The sequence below is a fragment of the Carex rostrata genome, chromosome 22 (genome assembly GCF_964058835.1).
Source record: "Carex rostrata chromosome 22, lpCarRost1.2, whole genome shotgun sequence".
NCBI lineage: Eukaryota > Viridiplantae > Streptophyta > Magnoliopsida > Poales > Cyperaceae > Carex > Carex rostrata.
The window spans coordinates 2260028-2282877 of NC_135939.1; the positions used below are offsets into that span (position 1 = coordinate 2260028).

At 33.0% G+C, this 22850-nt stretch overlaps 2 protein-coding genes across 4 annotated transcripts; one reads left to right on the forward strand and one right to left on the reverse strand.

Moving 5' to 3' along the window:
- Positions 1-697: 697 nt before the first annotated feature.
- Positions 698-7444, forward strand: LOC144574035 (ATP-dependent 6-phosphofructokinase 5, chloroplastic-like). Of its 2 annotated transcripts, none has more exons than XM_078323857.1 (14): positions 698-904; positions 1138-1457; positions 1842-1923; positions 2806-2885; positions 2961-3072; positions 3618-3713; positions 4363-4464; positions 4577-4651; positions 4737-4877; positions 5032-5148; positions 5361-5465; positions 5556-5636; positions 6197-6325; positions 6966-7444. In XM_078323857.1, exons 2-14 carry the CDS (start codon positions 1141-1143, stop codon positions 7131-7133), a joined length of 1605 nt encoding a protein of 534 aa, XP_078179983.1. In that variant the 5' UTR covers positions 698-904; positions 1138-1140; the 3' UTR covers positions 7134-7444. The 2 variants fall into 2 exon arrangements, with proteins under 2 accessions (XP_078179983.1, XP_078179982.1); XM_078323856.1 differs by having other exon boundaries at positions 889-1018.
- A 3167-nt stretch (positions 7445-10611) lies between these two features.
- Positions 10612-15640, reverse strand: LOC144574036 (S-adenosyl-L-methionine-dependent methyltransferases superfamily protein). Of its 2 annotated transcripts, XM_078323859.1 has the most exons (7): positions 15499-15640; positions 14365-15024; positions 13752-13962; positions 12964-13258; positions 12159-12548; positions 11497-11574; positions 10612-11210 (listed from the first exon to the last, which is right to left on the reverse strand). In XM_078323859.1, exons 2-7 carry the CDS (start codon positions 14998-15000, stop codon positions 10976-10978), a joined length of 1845 nt encoding a protein of 614 aa, XP_078179985.1. In that variant the 5' UTR covers positions 15001-15024; positions 15499-15640; the 3' UTR covers positions 10612-10975. The 2 variants fall into 2 exon arrangements, with proteins under 2 accessions (XP_078179985.1, XP_078179986.1); XM_078323860.1 differs by lacking the exon at positions 15499-15640 and having other exon boundaries at positions 14365-15082.
- Between the last annotated feature and the right edge of the window lie 7210 nt (positions 15641-22850).

The window sequence follows — 22850 nt, forward strand, 5'->3', positions numbered from 1 at the left end:
TCTAAACTTTTAGTGACTAATTTAGTAGTGCAAGGAAATTATACCTTCACTTCAGTACCTTGTAAAGCAAGATTTAGCCTTGTGCATTTGAGACCATTACCTAGAATATATGCAAGATGATAAGTCAATTATTGCATTTGTAAGAAAACATAATCTATAGTTAGATAAATCACAATGCAAATTCACAAGTTTGAGAGGATCGAGATGTGCCTCTTTGAGAAGTCACAACACAACGTATCAAATATCATCAGTGTACCAGAAGAAATTCTAGAGGCATTCAAAGAACAAAGGCGTGGAAACAATTCTTCAATAATGTAATTTGAGGAACGGTACCACTATGTGCGCTCAAATAAAGTAATTTGCGAGAAATTCACCTTACGCTTAGCCTTAAAAGAGGAGACATGGCGGAGGATGAAGTCGAGGGCGGAGACGAGTTATCGGAGAGACTTCTCCTCACCGGACCGCCCCGCCGCCGCTGCCACGTCCTCTCGAAGCTCTCGCACCCTGTCAGTCACTCACGAGAGAAATTCGACGCAAAGTAAGAAAGAAGGAGAGGAGACCATGCTGTGTAGAAATTGAGAAAAAGTGAGTAAGAGAGGCGATTGGGAATTTTAGTGGTTATTAAATGAAGGGTAAAATGGTCCATCTAAAGAAATTGTTCTGTAAAAATTGAAAAACGTTCTGTATAAATTGCCTCCCTTCTCCTTCCTCCTACCTCCTTTTCCTCTACCATATTTAAATAAGAAAAAAAGAATATTAGCCGATCACACATTCGTTAAAACACTGAGAAACCCCTTAAAAATAAAATATAACTCTGATACTTCACATCACTTCGAGTCTGAGATATTCGCTCTTTCTCTGTGAAGATTTAAGTTCTACGCTGAAGAAATCACACTGATCCGAGGTAGCATCTCTCTTGATCTCACTCAGATCTTCAATTTAGAAGTTTTCCTTTCTTTTTTCCTTCCGAATCGAATTCACAAAAAGGTGATCGCATTCCACATTGGCTCAAATTGAGGTAGTTGAGAACTAATATTAGCATTTTTTTCCCATTTTACGATGAAGAAAGCTAATCTTACCTAGCTCTTCTAAAATTAGCGTGAACACTGATCGCTCGTTCGTTCGTTTGCTTTATAGAGGATGGCAGTCGCCTCAAACCCTAAAGCTATCCAATTTATTGCCCCGAAAACACCACACCGGAATTGCTCGATGAATATCTCGGTTTGTTGCCTTCCCCATTCGAAATCTAACCTCAGAGCGTACGGAAGGAAGGAAAAAGAGGCATTGCTATCAATGGAGGTTAAAGCTTCTTCTCCGAAAAAGAACATAGATTTCAGTGATCCGAATTGGAAAGAACGATTCCAAGATGATTGGGATAAACGTTTCAAATTGCCTCATATAACTGATATTCTTGATATTAAACCAAGGCCTAGTCCATTCTCTCTCGAGAAAAGCAGGTGATTTCTCATTTTCTCCCTTCCAGTGTTTGTACAGGGCCTTTGGTTTGCTGGAATTACATTTAACACAACATGTTATCACTGTACTATTATCTTAGTCACTATATAAAGAGTCTGGTAATCAATAGAAAGGTTGTATTGCAATTTTACATTCTGTTTTCATGTGCAATTGGAATTGCAAGGTTTGACCATGTGAGAAGACCATGACGAGCTAAAACTGTGCAAATCGAAGTGACCCTGCTTGCTAACAATTTGGTTACATAATACCATCCAATCAGGCATAAGGTGTCTAGTAAAATCTAGGTCTGGTGGCACTGATGTAATATGAGAATCATCTTCTTCTTTTTTTAAAAAAAGTCACGAGTGCATTTTACGATTTGACAGAATCCCTCCAGAAGACCTAAATGGGAAAGCACTGGACACGTGGAATGGTTATGTGAATAATGATGACAGGGCTCTTCTAAAGGTAAAGTTTATCCTGACCCATTTTTATTTTAGTTTCAGATTAGCATTATATGAAATAGTAGGAAAATGGTGTATGAATTATTATGATAACAAATTTCCTATTTTCAAGCATTTACTGATGTATATTATTTTTGCCCCTTGTTTCTGTTACTAATTAATGCACCTTTCCATTGTGTTGAACCTTTTATTCAAGGTAGCTGCTATACCTTTTTTTAGTCGAATTTATCTTTTATTGTGCAATAAATTTTTGGCACTGGTTTTGGTGGTTGCTTTTATTGGGCCTCTTAATTTTATTGATTTGCTTCATATCTTATTTATTTGTCGAAGTTGTTATGCTTTGGTTATTAAACTATTTCATTGACTTTGATCTCGCTCTTTCCTGTAAGAAGTTAGAAAGTGGAGGGTTCAAATACCTCTAATTTGGTGCCTTCATTGCGCCTCCATTTTTTAAACCTAACATAAAGTTTAAATCTTAAATATCAAAATAAAACCATTAGATACCATCTATATGATTTTCTCTATGCACGCGTAAAAAATTATAACATATCAACTTAGTTTTTATTGTTATCAAGGGCTTGCAAAAAATGCATTGATGTGGACAATTTGTGGACGTTAATTTTTTAACTTATTGATTCATATATAAACAAGATTGAAAAGTGTTAATTTTTTATGTGCATGTAGAGAAAATAATATAGATCATATTTAACGGTTTTATTTTGACATATAAGTTTTAGAATTATTGTTATTATAAAATTAAAAAAAGTGGAGGCATGATGGGGCACAAAAAATAGAGGCATTTGAACCCTCATTTAGAAATGGTCAACAATTCAACTCTCAACTAAGCTATTCAGCACTAATAAATTATGGTCCCTTTTTGTCTTAGGTAATAAAATATGCATCACCAACTTCTGCAGGAGCTGAGGCTGAGTGTGTCGGTCCAGACTGTACCTGGGTTGAGCAGTGGTATTGTTTTGAGCTTTTTTTGTTTAATTGTCAACTATGCGAATGGTACTAGAGATGTAATTTATGATTTTAAAGGGTGCATCGTGCGGGCCCACGCAAGGATATTTACTATGAACCGAAGGAAGTAAAAGCCGCAATTGTTACTTGTGGTGGACTCTGCCCTGGTCTTAATGATGTCATTAGACAGGTTTGTCTGCATGAATTTGATTTTTGGTGAATAATATTAAGTAGTTTGAGATTAAGCTAAGATTTATATCAATTAGCCCAAAAGTAGCTAAAATTGACCAGTGCTGAGTTCATCCATCTTCGTACCAGTTATACTCTCCGTACCAATGTAATATGGCAAATAAAGTAAATCCTGCATCTTGATGTAATTCAATGCTTTATTTAGTTAGGTCTTGGTTGGCTGGCAAAATTTAAATGCATTTTTCTAGACATCTTTGTTCTCATTCATGCCCCGGGAAAAATAAATTTTGGATTTCTTCAATGATGTCCAGTATTCTTTCTTAAGATGCACTTGCCTTGTGTCTCAGTGAGTGCCAGATACCCTATTTATAGATTTACAGCTATATAATCACACTTATAAATTTTTGAACTTTATCATTTTTGTACCTATGCTCATCATAAGATTCAAGTTTGCATATAATAGCACCTGGTTATTTAATTCAGAATTGCATCATTATCTCACATAAAATTGCATGTTAAATTATAGCATCTGTATTCTTCATGCAGATAGTTTTCACCCTTGATATTTATGGTGTGAAGAACATTGTGGGAATTCGATTTGGTTATCGTGGCTTTTTTGAAAAGGGATTAGAGGAAGTGCCGGTTAGTTAATCTTTAACGTATTTCATGCTTGCATTCTTCATTTTTAAGTGGAAATCTGTTAGATTTAGTCTCTTTTATTGTCAGAAAGAAACCATATATTAACGGGATAGATTATATTGCTGTTAATTTAGACTTGCAACTGCAAAACGGACAGAAACCCTAATCAAAATCAAAACTTTAAATATTGTTGACATGTTCACTGTGATTTAAGATAGGCTGGGTGTCAACTTCAGTGCAATTGAAAAAAAATAATATACATTTTCAAGAATTAATAGATTATTTTTACAGGCATTTGATATGTGAGAAAACAATTCTGAAGTTGCACCATATCTGATGCATGGTTCTGTAAATAATAAAGAACACATCTGCAGTTATATTTTGTTCGTTACCAATGAATTTTGACTTGGGTTGTGACTGTTGTCATATAATTTGGTTCTCAGTAATTCCCTTCCTTGTATATTATTAAACATGTCTGCTTACCCTCTGTGACTGAAAATATTCTCCAATTCGATTTCAACAAGATTGGATTGGGTCATTTTAGTCCGTTTGGACTAAAATTTACATCCAAAGCAGCCAAACCTACGGTTTGATTGTACACTTTGTAGGATTCTTCTTTTATATATCGATTTTTTTGCTGTTCTTTGCTCAGCTTTCCCGCAAAATAGTTGAAAACATAAATCTTGCCGGTGGAAGTTTTCTAGGTGTATCTCGTGGTGGAGGCAACATTAGTGAGATTGTAGATAGCATACAGGTTATTATTATATTTCTTGTTGGATCTATTTGGATTTTGAGTGTAATAAGGAGATCCTTTCACTTACTGTCCATAACATGACTGACCTATATAAACATTTTTTTTTTGTTAGGCTAGGAGAATTGACATGCTTTTTATACTTGGTGGAAACGGTACACATGCTGGTGCACATGCTATACACGAAGAGGTGCCCAAATACGTCAATATGATTTTTTATGCTACCAATTTACTGCTATTGTTATGATAGTAATTACTGTTTTCTCCTCAAGCAGTGTAGAAAGAGAAAGCTGAAGGTATCCATTATAGGCGTCCCAAAAACCATTGATAATGATATACTTCTAATGGATAGGACATTTGGCTTTGATACGGCTGTAGAAGAAGCTCTTAGGGCTATCAACTCTGCATATATAGAGGTGTCCTTTATGCTCCCATTCTTTTCTATTATTTAAAGGCCAACGGGTGGTTGTGTACATTTCTGGCTTTGGCAGTAGCCTGTTGGCATTTATATGCATTTTGATGTTTTTGTAATATCCATGTTATCAAGTTATAAATTGGTGATTCGTTTAGGCAAGAAGTGCATATCATGGCATTGGATTGGTGAAGCTGATGGGAAGGAGTAGTGGTTTCATAGCCATGCATGCTTCTCTTTCCAGTGGACAGATAGACGTCTGTTTGATACCTGAGGTCTGTGCTTATTTTAGAAAGAACTTTGATTTACCATTACTGGTTTTGTACCAGAATAAATGGATTTCCTCTTCTTTTTTATATATTGTAAGTGTCCTTGTTACTTTATTTGAGTTCATCTCTTAAATTATCATAACATGTAAGAGATGCTGCAGTACTGTTGGTAAGGGAAGCACACAATCTTAATTACTAGATTGTAATTTGCAATGCAGGTGCCTTTCAAATTAGATGGGCCAAATGGTCTTCTAGAACACCTCGAAAGATTGATTCAGGACAAAGGCTTTGCTATGATTTGCATTGCTGAAGGTGCTGGACAGGTATGTAATTTTGCAAATTAACTGTACAAATGTGCTAATTACATGTTAATCCACAAAACTTTGTTGGTGTTTTTTTTTCCGTCTTTTTAGGACTGGTTGCAAAAGTCAAATGCAACTGATGCTTCAGGAAATCCCGTGCTTAGTGATATTGGTGTCCATATTCAACAAAAGGTTAGTTTTCTGATTATTTTTTCATTTTGCTACCAGTAATATGATCATTCTCCTTAAAATTATACCTTTTCTCATTAACTAGTTAAGTGTTGAATCAATGTACTACTCAAGTATGGACATCTTGCTACTTCCCATTCAGGGAATTTCTTGGCAGAAATGGATTTTTAACCTTATTTTAAACAGACACAGTTAAACCCTTCAAGCACCTGTTTTTGGTGAACTCCAATAAGTTTGGAACAATTATGAGTGATATAATGATTATTGTATTGATAACAAAATGACAATAATGGTAATGAGACTCAAACCTAGGTCACCATATTTCATGTGGTCAGTAAAAAACCATGCCAGCACAGAAAGGAGCATCTTATACCCCTCATGTAGCCATGTAGGGGTATCATTATTTGGTAAGAAGTATAAATGACATCTAAAAAGTCAAATTGCACTTTTACAGATTACATGGATTGATATTTTGAAATCTGGAAGCATCTCTGGTAAACTGCCTGTCAAATCTCAAGTTATAGTGAGGGGGGGGAATTTTAAGCTCCTATTTTATTCTGTAGATTAAGACGCATTTCAAGGAGATTGGTGTCCCAGCAGATGTGAAGTACATCGATCCAACTTACATGGTTCGAGCTTGCCGTGCTAATGCATCTGACGCAATCCTCTGCACCGTGCTTGGACAAAATGCTGTAAGTTCTTTTTCTTTTTTCTTTGAAAAACTTGGCTGTGGCAGCCAAGGGAAATGCTGTATGTTCCATTTCCCCCTATGATGCTTGTATATGACTTCCAATTTCCTCCCAAGAAAAAAAAAAAAGAGAGTGATCCATTGCATAATGTATCTTTACAAAATTTAGCTATTGTGATGTATTGGGCTGGCAGATAACTTTGCAATGCATAACTGAGATTCCAAAATCATAAAAAATTTGGGCCCTTTAGTAAAATAGAAAAAATATGCAAAATGGACCACCTAAATGTATAACTATCATTATGGGATAGGATCCATTGACAGTCTTGAAAATATATATTTGTAACAAGTTTAAAAAAAAATCAAAAAGGTAAATTTATAGATTTATGTAACAGTTGGATTGTTTAACTATCAAATTTCATGCAATTTAACTATAGTTTGATAGTCTCTGTCTTGTGACAAACTATGAAACATGCATCACATCATTTTGTATGTGCGTGGTACATACATAGATCACATCTATAATGTTAAAGGTAAATTGTATGTTTTTTTATATATATTGTGTGTGTCAAGATTGTCAAAGTATCCTATCCCTAAAATATATTTATAGAGGGTCATATACTGACATGTTGATGAAAACACAGGTTCATGGAGCATTTGCGGGATTCAGCGGTATTACATCGGGGGTTTGCAATACACATTACGTATACCTCCCCATTACAGAAGTCATTGCGGCCCCACGTACTGTGGATCCTAACAGCAGGATGTGGCATCGTACCCTCACTTCCACCGGCCAACCTGACTTCATTTAAACCTTTCTCTTTCTTTTGCTGTGCTTTATCTATCAAATTTTAGTTAATTACTCATTCTTGTTCAAGCAAGAATGTCGGAATACTGAAATTATAATCAACATCTGAGCTTTTTGAAACAAAAGAGTAACTCTCTTGTACTTTGTAGTTTTGTCGATTTAAACTCTGTATGTAATTAGCTTTGGATCCGTTTAGGAATTTAGTTAATCTTTTGTGAGTTTTTATGTAAAATTCACGCAACTAGGGGTATAATTGTATTTAATGAGTTGATCGGAAACAATGTCTGCACTTTTAATAAATAAAAAGTTAAATGATATTGTGTATGCTAGGGGTGTCAACGGGTACAGTAAGGATCGGGTGAAAGCATTTTTATATTTGTACTAGTCATAAATTATCTTTATCCGTATCCTATCCTTACTTTTTTATTTTTTTGCGTGAATCGTGCCCGTAGGCAATAGCTTTATTAATCACAACTTTCATAGGAGATTACATTTGATATAAAAACCTTCCTATAAAAATCTAAAATCCCAAAAACATAGGATATGTGTAGCCCATATAGTCCCAAGCTATCCCTTTCGTTGAACCCATTTTTGCTAACTTATCAGCCTTTCCATTTTCATCTCTACTCACATGGCTACATACAAAACCAGTGTTTTCCTTCATGAGCTTCCAGATTTGCATGGTTTCCTCCAAGGCTCGCCATTCAGTTTCTATTGGTGGTTGTATACTTGATATCGCCTTAGATAGAGACAGATTGTCAGTGCAAAACCTACATGAGGAAATACCGGACAGTACAACATATTTCATTGCCTCTAGTAGAGCCTTTGCTTCTGATTGCATGGGGCATGATGATAGTATTCCAGCTGTTCTGTATGCTATTAAAGTTTCACCTTTTGAGATTATAAATCCCATGCCCCCATTCCAATCCATGATCCATGACCCATCCGTAAAGCAAGTGTAAGAGTTAATGCCTATCCTTACTTTTACTCTTTACAAATTGCCTTAATCGTACTCTGTCTTTATCCGTTGTAGTTATCGGATAATGAAATAGTAGCGGGTAAATAACAGTTAATACTTGTATAATAATTATTTTTATTATTTATTAAATAAAAAACTAAGACACATTTATTTGTCACATATATAATCACATTATCAATATGAAAATTAATTTCAACTAAATTGTTTCTTCTTTTTTTTATCAAAACACAAATATCTTTGTTCTTTAATTAAAAAAAAAATAGGCATGCAAATAAAAGCAAGATGGTCAATTGTTCAAGTACTTTAATGGTGAATTATGTTTAATATAGTTACATAAATGATCAATTACTCAAGTTAGAAAATTTAATAAATTTTATTTTCTAAGATCAAGAATAGTTGTCAGTTGGACTGTTGGAGATGGATAATAATTCAATGCTCATTAAGATATATAATATATATATATATTTTTAATATAATTACCCGATCGGGTATCGAGTACGAAATAAGATTTACTCGTACATTTATCCGTTTTGATAACGGAAAAAAATCTTTACCAGTACCCGTACCTGATAAGTTTACAAAAAAAAAATCTTACACATATCCGTCTTATCGAATACGATACAAATCGAGTAAACGGATAAAAGGGTGCCATTGACACCCTTAGTGTATGCCCATTTGATAAAGGAAAAAGGGTGCTTGCATTTATTGTCAGTCTTTTTTTATTAGTTTGGTGCAGTGTTGTAAAAAACATCTATGACGGTTGATTAATCGGTGACGGTGGTCAAACCGTCACACATACTCTTAACGGAGGCATGCTTGCGGTGGGAAATGTTTAATCGGTCGTTTTATTGATTAATTGATCGATTATTCCTGTTTATTCCAATTTATTTCAGTAAAAAAAAATTCACATTGACTTTTTTTTTTATGTGATAGTGTGTGATAATAAGTTTTATAAATCATGTATTACAGTTTTGTTTGTACTTGGACATAATATTCAATATTTTTTATATATGTTTTTTCTTCTTACTTTAAAATTGATTAATTCTTCTTCTATTTATCTATCATATATTTTTCTTATTAATTACTGATGTAATTTTTTCAATTAGTATGGCATATTTATTTATGAAACTAAGTTGTTATTAATATTTTTTCAATTAGTACGGCATATTTATTTATGAAACTAAGTTGTTATTATAAACTAAATTTAGTGATTTTATGTTGAAATTTTTCATTTCTTTCACATAATATGTTATTAGTATTTGAAAAAAGTTTTAACTCTTGAATTTATTTATTTTTATTAAATAAATGTGTTACTAACACGTGTAAAGTGCTTATGTGTTAAAAAAAATAAGTGTAGTGTCATGTTATAATAATGAAATTAAGTTAAATTAAGTTTATTTGATAAGTTTAATGAGTTAAATAAATTGTTTTTAATAAATTATGATATATATAAATAAATTTAATAAAAACATTAAATTGTCCGCATAATTCTGATTAATCAGCTACATACCGATTAATCATTTGATTTGGTGGTACTCCGTCCGTTCGACGACCGCATACCGTTATTTACAACATTGGTGAAACCCCACCTTGTATCGTGGCATTGGTGCTGGTTGATTATTAATATGCACTGAATTCCACAACTGAAGAGACGTGATGCATTTAACAAAATGATATACTACCTCAAAAGAAACAAAAAATTCAAAAGACAGACCTCCCAAATTAAACTGACAAGCCATATGGTTTACACGGTTCGAGCCTTATGCCAATAATAAAACGGCTTGGACCATACCTGGAGGATGCAAATAAAGCACTTTATACGGTGCTTGGTTTGAAGCATGTGTTCTGGCCAGTACCGAACTACAATTTTGAGTTGCAAAAGTAATTATGGTTTGGACTTTCTGTCTCCTGATTGTACAGTGGTCATGATAACAAGGAGGAGCTAGTCGCGCAGGGACTCAGCTACCTTGAATCTTGGCACAACCAACATGCTAGCTAAATTTGTAAATAGTCTAGGACTGATGGGAGAGTCTGGCATTACACCTTTGTAAATACTTTTCTTATTTAATACAATTGTTAGCAGCATCAAGCCGTCAAATCTTAAATATATATATATATGCTAGCTAGCGTTAATGGAGCATCCTCTTTTTATTTTGATATCAGAGTTTTGACGCATAATGGGCATGGCTACGAAACGGATATTTGTATAATTTGCGATGGCCCTCCATGAGGCCATATTAGCGGTGCAGCAATGCTTATTGGGTAAGGTGATGTTCATTGGGCCAAGTTATGTTTGTTCTAAATAGAAGATAAAAGACGATTTAACCCGATATACCCTCAGTTGATCCTTGTAGACTACCTGAAAGAACAAAAAAACCAATTAAATAGTGAATCAACCTTAATAATTGTCCTAGAAATTGCAGTGCTTACACAAATTTCCCCTTTGTGTAGTATATAAATATATTTGCTATGCATTATTGTGGAATCACACTCAGAAAGATGCTTTAAGAAAAAAAGAAGAAGATAGAAATGAAGAATATTAAGATTACAACATCGAGAACCACAACTAACAGCACACTTGGCTACAACATTGCTCTTCTCATGGGAGGTGACATGTTCAAAACCCAATACATGTCATTGGAATGATTTGAGAGCTTTAACCCTCATCTAATGCTAAGAGAAAATTAAGTTTACAACAATTCTATCTTCGATACACTGAGTCCTAATAACAAATAGCAAGATTACAACAACAGAAACCCAAAATTGGCAGAACATACATTTCTCTGCATTTTACTGGACCCTGATCACCTGTTCACCTCACTGATGCTGGCTTTTGAAATACTACTGGTACTGATCAAACCAGTGCATCAAGCAGCTGCAGTTTGGTTGTTGCCAGCAGAAACCCAGTATTGCTTGACAGCATAGAGGACCTTTTCTGGCACAAGGGGCCCATCTTCATGGTCGACCATCTTAGTGCTCCATCTCATGCCACTAGCCATGCTTTTCACCTTAATTAGTACATCTACATGGTCTCTCACTATAACAGCACCTTCAGGCCTCAATATGCGGTCCATTTCTAAAAGAATGTCCTCCATTTTACACCTAAACATCATCAGTAAGTTATTATTACCAAGTACCATGACTATTAGCTTTTCAACATAGTGTATTTAGAACCAAACCAGGATTACAAACAAAACATTAATCAGATCAGAACATGGCCAAGAAACTTTACTGCATAGATATTGGCCTGCACATATAATTTACAGGGCTGGTACACCCAAGAAAATTTATCAACATTAAAGAGCTCAAAGGCGGGAAACCAATGTACAGGACTAGCATGATGACTGAAAGAAAAAAATATAACAATAGAGATATCAAAAGTGCGTACTTATCCTTGTACAAGGTGAAAACACCATTTGCATGGATGAGATCATACGTTCTTGGATAGGTAGAGAAACCTTCACACCTACATTGTGTTTTAAAATAAGGTACAATGAAACAAAGGTCAAAATGCTGACTGTATGGGCCTATACATTTTGAGCTAATACGTTCAGGAGCTAATAAAGGTCAAAATCCTGAGCCATACGTTCAGGAGCTAATATGTTAGATTTCAGCAAAAGAATACAGAAAAGTATGTTGTAATTCAATTGTGCCATGAACTTTATGTTTGCCAAATGTAGCCCCTGAACTTTCAACCAATCAAACATCTTTAGCTAGATATTTTGGTAACTTGATCTATTATGTTAGTTAACTCTGATTATAGTGACATGGCAATACGGCATATCACGTGGTGACACAGTGGCAATATTATAATATCATGTTTACATTTAGATTTTCTATATGATGATTTGGTATCACAGAGATAATTGCACTACAAACTATTACTACAAAAGAATCCGACTGAAAAAAAAACAATAAAGGTTCAGGGGCCAACCAAGCAAAATATCAAGTTCTAAATGGCAACACTCAACAAACTGTAAAAGTTCAAAGCCATCCCTGCACTTCCTAAAAAAGTTATTTAGAAGAAAAAAAAAAGGGTCAGTAAAATACCAGTCATGGTAGATACCAATCAGCCCACGCTCATATATAGCACCCAAGGTCGGCATTTCAGCAATGGTAGGTACCACATTCATGACCCACAGTTTGGGGGACTCGATTGCAGCTGCAAAGCTGCCCAGGCCGGCATTCATGTCCATGATATTACGATACCGCCCTGAGTCAAGGTACTTGTTGACCCTTTTATATGCCTTCACATGCTTCTTCCACAAGATATTGTCCTTCTGAAATGATTCAGAAGTATAGCCTGGTATTGAATTGGTAGATATTCTAGGTGGTACACTATTTAGTCTTGCGGGGAATGGTTTTATCTCTCCGCCTGACACCTCATCTGGGTCATTTACTTGAGGAAGGGGAGTTAGACATGCCTCCATCTTCTCATACCTGGTTATGTTTTATATATAAATAGGTGTAAGCAAGATATTGAAAAGTGACGACTTTGCAGCCTCTGCGAAGGTATAAAAAAAAAAAAAAAGATATTGAAAAGTGTTATTTAACACATTTAAAATATAGATCACATAACAAACATTGTTACAAGTATAAGAGACATGTAAACACACTACAAGAAGGGAAGAGATATGGCCCTGTAAATCATAAAATTTACTGTGAACATGTAGATACACAATCCTGAACTTTTTGCAAATGTAGGGTAAGGGCTTCAAAAGGGATATGAGACGAACTTCAGGCCATGAAAGCGTATTGATCTCTTTAATACTAATGGCCTATATTAAATTTGCTTCTTGGTTAAAAAAAAAAAAGTATGCTAAAGTTCATTGATGATAATAACAAAAGACCATACCAGACACCATCAGGATCGGTTGATAAACATTTACGAAGCGTGCTCTCATCATTAATGTTAGGACAAGACATGTCATTTACCCTCTTGCGCCAGATGGCGATCTCTCCTTTCTCGGATACTTTCTCCCAGCAGAGAAGGGAAGCTACTTCTTCAATCTTACTCTGCTCCGCTTCCAGATCCTCCTTTGTTCTCTGCCATGCCTTATAGTTGGTTCTCCAGTTAATAGGTGGGCCCGACAGGATCCAATATCCACCAGGTCTCAGAACCCGATCCACCTCCACCATGTACATTCCATCTGAACGTCAAAATAGGATAAATAACGTTACTGCTTGAAGTTCACAAGGAACATTACTCCTTTTTCATTCGTTTTCTTCATTTGGGAATTAATTGAGACTTGAACAGCCAGCAAAACTTGGAATCATGCTGGATTGATCCCAAATTTGGTTCTTGTAGAAGTACAGGTACTTTAGGTGATAGGAAAACTCAATTTTATTATTATTTGCAAGAGAGATGCTCGAGCACAGCTAGGATATATGTAACTCCAGGTTTAACCGTGCATGATACTTTGGATCAAACCTAATTTATTAAGCCTGGCGAAAGCAAAATGAGGCATAAAGTCTGAAACAAGTTTAGCCCCTGTTTGACCTCTATTTGACACAAACAAGACGAAGAATGGCTAAATAAATCCTAACATTTCAGCACATGTAATTGCACATTTACATCACTACTGGCACTTAACAATAACAAATTAAATGGAAATAGAGAGAGAGAAAGAGAGAGAGACTCACTGTTGGCTCCCCATGGGATAAGGCACCTGGAGCAATGAGCCATATCAAAAGCCCTAGCAGGATAAGGCAGCTTAATAGTGCCAAGGACCCCAATCACAGCCGGGACCCCTCTTTCCAATGCAAATTGCACCTGTGCCTCATGTGAGTCTCTAGGAGCGAACGACATTGCTAACACATTTCTCTTCAGCAGATACGCTCCCCAACTCGCCACCTAGCATTCAAAGAAAACTAAAGCCATTTGAACACTTGCAAGACATGTCAAAATCAAAGTCAACATCTCAATTGATTTTATTACCATCTTTTTGCAGTTTTTAATAGTAAACAATACTCAAAACATTTCCAACCTTCTAAATCGAGCCGGCCTGACTGGTCCCAAACCGCTAATAAGTGGGTATAGGTTTCTTGAGCTAGCTGCTCAGGCTCATGCCAACCTGATTTTGTTTCTATGGAAAAAATAGTTCCCAACTGGACCCTTGTTGAACAAAGTAATACTGATTTAGAATGATCTTGAACATTTTTGTTTTTTCACTTTCAAATACATAGTTACTGACTAATTTGCCCTTGATTCTGGCTTAAAATGTAAAATCAGGAATTAAAAGAATAATCATTATACCCCACAGCCAGTATCGAGAGCAGTTCTGACGGTACCATTGGCAATCGGTATGACAGAAGCAAGCTGATCAATGTATTTATCTGCCCCTTGTGGGAACTGGGTCCCGCCTCCCGGAAACCTAAACACATTTCCCTCATATTGCACCCAATTTTGCACTGCCTTCTCAACTGTCAAGCTCTTATAAGGCACATTTGCATAAGGCACAAAGTCCCGGCTTTTGGGCCAAGGAAATGGGGCAACATACCCCTTAGGAGCAGGTATTAGGCAATATAGCTTTTCATTTTGGGCTGGGCAGTGCCTCTCTCTGTAATTCATGTTTTCTCTGGGGAATTTCATGGCACGGTTTTGGTCTTGGCATGGGGTGTAGTCGGTGTATCGGTCTTTACATGGTTTAAATTTTTTGACTGGAGTGGAGAGATCATGCGTAGATTTTGGGCCCGCATGGTGTGTCTCGAAGTTTAGGTTTGGCAAAACAGTGCAATCGGTTCTTTTAGTTACTTCAACTGCTATACTGTCACCTTTGCCAAAACCGCTCTTTTGCCAAGCACCTAGTACATAGAAGAAGCAACACATGCAAATAACTATAAATATGGAGACAGAGCTCCTTGTTCTGGTGTCGGTTGCTTTTGGAGCCATCCCGTGACAAATAAATAAAACAACCTGATAACAATGAGAAAAAATTTATATAAATTTAATCATGCAGATCTAGATGAATTTGATGAAAGAGCAGAAAAGTAAAACAAAAATGACTATAATGTGGTATTAATTTCAGATCAGATAAAGAATTGAACAATCATCGACCAGGATCAGTATTTTAATAATATTATTTAGTTATAATGCTTAACTCACTTACTAGTCAGAAAATATTTAAGCAAACTGCATTGACAGAAGATCGGAAATCTTTTCAAAATGCAGCTCGGATTTAAGAAAATCAACTCCGCAGCACTAAATTCCGACATACTTTTTCCACAAATTCCAAAACAAAACGTGCTATAACTATCAATTCGTCGATCGAAGATGAGTATAAGCAGTAAGGTAAGAAATGAAAAGTAGGACACCATTTCTGGAAATTCTAGCTGGAATTTAGTGTGTATTATAGGTATTATAGGTATTATTATAAAGGATATCTCTTACAGATTGAAAGTAGAACAGATCGTGGATCCCTCCAGGTCTTCACTGGAGATGACTACTCGCTTCACTCTAAGTTCGATTTAGCAAATGAATTAAAAATTTTGGGGGGGAAGGGATTGCAAATGCGGCGCGTCAAGTCAAGCCATTGGATCGGCCCGCCTTTGTATTTATTCCCTTCCCTTCCCTTTAGTAAACAGTAGTCTTTCCAACCTGGATGCCATAATTGCCATTACGCGTTTGTTAATTATCATTTGACCCGTGCGAGTTCAGTTGTTCCTCTCGTATGGATAAAACTAATGACGACAGATCGGGGTCGTTAGTCAAGTCAGTTTTGAACTAATTAACGGTTGTGATTGACGTTTAACAGGAAGGACGGAAAAGAGATTGGAGCATTGGATGTTGAGTTTAGTATTCATCAAGAAACAAAGATTTTTGTTTGGGCCGCTAATGGAATCTCGGTTCTGTCGGTCACTATCCGATAAGAGCCTAAGCAAAATCTGAGATGAGATCGGAAGGAATGCTGCCCGATTTTCTGTGAACAAAAATTCATAATTTGCATATTTCATTTAAATGTCATTCACCAAAATATCATTTAAAAGTTTATAATTTATTTAACCACACTAAATATCATTTAAATGTCATTAATCAAAATTCGTAATTTGCATATTTAAAAAATAACATTACAAAATAAATTATAAAGTTTTCTATAAAAAAATAATAAATATATCCTCTCTAATATTCGAAATTTTTTTAATTACCACTTCAATATTTCAAAACAAAATTAAGCAAAACAAGTCATGTGTACCTCAAGGTGCACACGTGATAACTTCTGAATTTTTCATAAATCAATGATAAAATTAGAATTTTGAAATATTGAACTGGTAACTAAAAATATTTCGGCTCTAATATTTTTGACAAGTGATATGAGCATCTCCATATCCAATAATTATAAAATAATACTCCCTTAGCTAATTCTGAATTTTTTTTTGTCACTTTAACGAAATTAATAAAATTGTAGAGATGAAAACATCCTGAAATTAATATATGAAAATATCCATAGCTAATGTAACAAATAAATTTATTTTTTATAATTACAGTTTATTAAGATCTCATCAAACACTAACACAAAATTATTGTAAAATGCCTCTTATGTGTGGGAGTTCGTATTTTCAAAATTCAGATGAGGGAAAGGGTCATCTATTATGGCGGGAGGCTTGTTTTATATTTTTATCTTAAAAATTAATTAGGTGACAATGCACAAACTTCTATCTTAGAAATAAAATGCTCAACTTTCAACTTTCCTAAAAAAAATAAAGAATATTTACATTATAATTATCTAATCAGCTTCAAAATGAATTAAACCATTGACAAGTTTCAAAATGACTTCAAAAATGATAGAATTAATCAGCTTCAAAATGTCTTAAAAAAAATCATCTAATCAGTTTCAAAATGATAGAATTAAACCATTGACGAGTTAACCATTTACATTATAATTATTGTTTTTATAACTCTGTATCTGTTTTGTACAAAACTGAAATATTGAAATACTTTTTATGAAGAGAGTCCGTCAAGAGGTTTGATGAGCTTAATTTTAAAATCTATCAAATTAGTTTTAATTTTTAAACAATGAATTTAAATTATTAAAACTGGTATACTTTATAAGTGATGTGTTTTCATACAAAATTTATAAATTTATAAATTAATTTAGTATAAAGTCAAGCGGTAAAAAAAAAGTTTATAAGTTAATTTTAATGCATTCATTTTCATCTTTTTTAAACTGTTTAACTTTATAATAAATTAATTCAAATTTTAAACAATTTGTGTGTAAACTCATCACTCGTCATGTAAATTGGTTTTGACAGTTTAGATTCCTATTTTGAAATCAATTCAATAAATTTTAGAGTTAAACTCACAAAATACTATCTGAGCTTAAAAACAATATAATTCAACTCAATTTTTTATATCTAATTCTCACACAACATATAACTCAAAAGACTAAAAAACACAATTGGTTCTTGAGTATGCCAAAGTCAATAGTTCAAATTTATGTTGTTTGAAGTTAATTTTAATATTTATGAGATTAGTCACATTTTTTTTGCCTATTGAATTTAATCTCATAATACTCACTCTACTAATATCATGTAAAAAGGATGTAGAAGCAGCAGATTGCAAGATTATTTTAGGAAAACTAAACGGCATGCAAAACCATTAAATATCCAAAATCAAATACATCCACTATAAAATAAAAAATAAAAAAACCGGTTGCGGGCCTAATAAAATATGTTGAAAAAAAATATTATACTAGTGCATCTAAGGAGTGTGTTGCACTTATTTATAGTAAAATTTGAAAGCTTCAAAACTTAAATAGTAATCAAAAGCAATTAATCTTCCTCAATGTTACATGGAGGCTTGTATTTCTTTAAAATGAAAACTTGGTCACAAATAAAGAAAATATGAAACACCAATTTTTTACAGATTACGGTAATAAACATTTAGGTTAGAAAGTAAAAAATCCCCGATTGTAAAATATGCATTCACATTTGAACTTATTAATTCTTAATCTGGCCAACCTTTCACGAGGATAATTTATTGTCGCGTTTTGTCATTTAAAGTAGATCTGGGACAGAAACATGTAGGCAGCTCCATGCTTATTTATCCTTACTAAACTTGGAATTGGATTTATTTATGAGTGAGTCTATGGTACTATGTATATTACGATTTGGTCCGTAATACGGCTTAATATTTTACTTTTCAAAATCCTAACGGTCGATCCGAACCGTTCATCTTGTTCTCCATATTAATATGTGTTTGGAGACCAAATTTTACATTTTTTGAAATTTTTTTACTATTTTTTTAGATTTATTGAAAATCACTGTTTTTGGATGGTCCAGAATTTTCAGATCAAGTGATTTTCTAAATATCTAAAAAAATAATAAAAAAAATTTCAAAAAATGTAAAATTTGGTCTCGAAACACATATTAATATGGAGAACAAGATGAACGGTTCGGATCGACCGTTAAAATTTTGAAAAATCAAATATTGAGCTGTATTACGGACCAACCCGTGATACGCATAGTACCATAGACTCACTTTTATTTATTGTCAAGTTTTGTCACTAAAAATAGATCTGGGAGACTGGGACAGAAACATGTCGGTAGGTAGTCCATACTTATTTACCTTGCTAAATTTGAAATTGAATTTTTTACAAAGAGTTTTGGGCAAATTTTATTCAAATTTCAAAGTTCGATTCAAATTGTGTATATTGTTGCGAAAAATTTAAAACTTAATAAATTTAAATAGTTCTATAAATTTAAACCGTCCGTGTAATATTTGATGCCAATCCGATAATTTAGACATGACTTTGAATAAGATTTTTGTCCTGAATCATTTGGACAAAACCCCATCCACTAAATTTTAGCCCAAGAGCTCAAGAAAAGGAAATCCTTTTAATTTAATTCCCTAAATTCAAACTTTTCTTAAATGCTTTTAAACCTAGAGCGCAAATGAAATCATGAAATATTTTATATTCTCGTCCAAAAGGAGATAAGCTGAATACCAGGACGGAGTTTTTTTTATTCATAGAAATTATTAAATTTAGACGTATAAAAATAGAAAGAATGTTTCATCTCTAACAAATATAGAAAGATTTGACTTATTAAATCCGATCCAAATATATGAATTGGACTCATTGGATTTGATCCATTGATATTTTTTTTGTTTTAAAAAAAAAATTAGGTGTTGATGGGAAAAAAAAAAAATATCAATAGATCGAAATCATTAAGTCCGATTCATATTTTTAAATCGGACTCAATGAATAAGATCTTTTTATATTTGTTGAAAATGAAACACTCATTTTATTTTTATTTATCTGAATTTAATAATTTTTACATATAAATATTTTCCCATGACAGCCACAATTATTACGCCACATGAGCTAATTCCGAGTTGGGCCGATACAGACCTAAATCCTAACAATGAATCCCTAATCAAGCGCTCAAGATATGAACTCAGCGGGGTTGAGTACCTAAATCCTAACAATGAATCCCTAATCTTTTTTTTTTTTTTTGTATTGAAATATTAGAAATGTTGAATATATTTCTTTGAAAATAGATGAAATACAATATAATTTAATTTATTAGAAAGACTGCAACAAATAATCTGGATCAACATTTTTCAGTCCGGATTTTTCGCGACTGTAAGAAAAATTAATATATTTATTTATGTGTTATTGGAAAAAAATAAAATGCTTGGATTGTGAGTTATTGATCATGGTTCAAAAGTCACTTCTAGGTAATTCAGAAAATATTGTGATCCTTCTAGTACATTTAATTTATAAAAAGTTGTATTTATTTTTGTTAAAAACAAAAACTTTAATTTATTTAATGATTGTTTTTCAAAAAGAATTCTCAACTTTTTATAAATTAAATGTATTAGAAATATCACAATATTTTCTGGATTACCTAGAAGTGACTTTTGAACCGGGATCAATAACTCAGAATCTAAGCATTTTTTTTTCCAATAACACATAAAGAAATATATTAATTTTTCTTACAACCGCGAAAAATCCGGCCTGAAAAATATTGATCCGGGTTATTTGTTGCAGTCTTTCTAATAAATCAAATTATATTGTATTTCATCTATTTTTAAAGAAATATATTCAACATTTCTAATATTTTAATACAAAAAATAAACAAATTAGAAATTTATGTTTTTAAAAAAAAAAAAAAAAGCAAAATTCACAAATCCGGTTAACCAATAACCGGACTCTTAAAAAACAACCTTTCCGGTTAACCGATAACCGGACTCTTAAAAAATAACCTTTCCAGTTAACCATTAACCGGACCTAGAATCCAGTTAACCAATAACCGGTACCATGACATATTTCCGGTTAATGGTTAATCGGTTTCTTGCCCCAAATCCGGTCACTCGTGACCTGGAAAGAAATTGTTTTTCCGATTATCCAATAACCGGTTTGGCTAGTTTTCGAAATAAGTTGAAAAACGGGTTAGATTCAGTAATTTGTTATTAATTTTGGGTATTTATAAAAAATTCGGAATATAGTGTAATTGGATCATCCTCTCTAATATAAGAAGAGAGACTATTTTTTTTTTCTGAGGAAAGTTGGAAACGAGTTTTTAAGATACAGATTCATGTATGGTTATTTAATTATTATTTTAAAATAGAAAATAGTCTCTTTATTTTTAAATATTATTTACAGATTTTTTGTCTGAATTTGAAATCTACAATCTTTTCACATAAGATATAAAAGCTAACTCAAAATTGAGATTAATAGCTAATTCAACTTTTTTTTTTTTATTGAATTAGTAAAATAGTGAGTTAACTTACAAAAGACAAACAAATAGTATTTGGTAGTTCTTGATCCAAATGTGAATTAGCTCAAAAGAATACTGTTATTTTTGAGTTAATTCTATTCTTACTCCAACTAAATGTAGTCACTTGGCCATAAATAATAAGGTTACTTAACAATAGCTATTTTGATGATTAAAATAAAATAAAATAAAAAATTGGAAATTTGAAAGTAAAAGTATAGATGTATTATTGGACATATAAATAATTGAATGAGGCTATAGTGTTTTGCAATGTAGATCAACTTACTGTGTTTTGATACAATAGATATCGGATTTGTGTCAAGGTCCGCGCTGAATCTAAAAATATTTTTTTGATAATGCACCAATAACCTTTAATTTTGAACTTTTAAAAAATTTCAAGTTACTTGATGTACGGTAAAATATATATCACATCTCATTATATTTTATATTTTTTATAGATACAACGTGTGGATAATATATATCATGTTTATATATTGATTTGAAATTTAAGATTTTTTTTTTTATATAAAGCGGCAGAGGTGGTGAATCCGTAAATTAAATTTATTGCTTGCTTGGTTCTTTTGATCCTTAAAGTAGTGTTAATAAACAGATAATTCTAGTACGTATTTAGAACTCCTCAATTTGAGTAAAACTAGGGTGTTCTTAATTTCACCAAATTTTTTAGTGAACTCAAGTCTAAAATCTATCGAATCAGCTTTAAACGACAAATCTGAACCGTTGAAACCCGCCTATCTTACCAGTGATGCATCTACATGTAAAAAATTTTAATTTTAAAATTAATTTTGTATAGAGTCAAGTGGTAAAAAAAGTTTCAAAAAATGAATGCATTAAAATTAATTTATTAACCTTCTAATTTTGACCGCTTGATTTTATACTAAATTAATTTGAATATTTAAAATTTTTACATGTATACGCATCACTCGTAAAGTTTGTGGGTTTCAACGTTTGGATTCTTTATTTGAAGCCGATTAGATGGATTTTAGATTTGAGTTCAGCAAGGAGCTTGGTGAACTTAAAAATACCCTACTTCTACTTTTTATAATTTTATATCATGGTACATTCATTGGTACTCTTCTTAGGTATATCGATTAAAGTAATAAAATTAAACAGAATTTGACCTAATTTGATCCTTAAAAAAAATTGACATAATTTGCAAGTTTTTAAGTCATGCATCAATTTGAAAAATTAAATGAAGGATTTTTTATAAAGTGATTCTAGCATATATTCAAGTTTTTTAATATACATATTATCTCATACATTTTTTTTGAAAACTTAAAAGTGCATATTTAATAAGGAGATTGTGCCGCAATGCCAACGAAACAATGCAGAACCTATTTGGCCAATGTCAGGTTACAATGCAGATTGCCGAAATATTTAAATTTACCATTAAAAATGTTAATCTAAATAAGTACGATTTAATTATAATTTTATTTTTAACACAGCTGTAACAAGAAATTACGGATATAAATTTGGATTATTTTTTTTTGTCAGAACATGTATTTGTTTGTTGGTATATTCATATTATAACTTATAACACACTAAATCATTCAATTGAGTCAGCGTGTTCCATTCAGCAGTATTTTCACCCAATTTAATCTTTGTCAGAACACGTGTACAATGTAGATAAACAAAGATTTATCCCCAAACTTCCCAAAATTCTTTAAAAAAAAAAGAAAAACAACGATGTATCCGAAGCAGTGTTGTAAATAACGGTATGCGGTCGTCGGACGGACAGGGTACCGCCAAGCGATTAATTGGGAATAATCGGCTATAATAAAAAATAATCAGCTGATTTGTCAGAAATTTTTTGGACTGTTTAGTCACCGCCAACGACTAAACGACCGATTAATCGGTCTAAACGGACGTTTTTTACAACACTGATCCAAAGTTGCGGTTACCAAATTCATGCTGTAACTGTGTCAAAAATAAAATTCTGATTAAATTGTATTTATTTGGCTTAATTTTTTTTATGAATGGTAAAAATAAAAATTTCCGTGCACATTG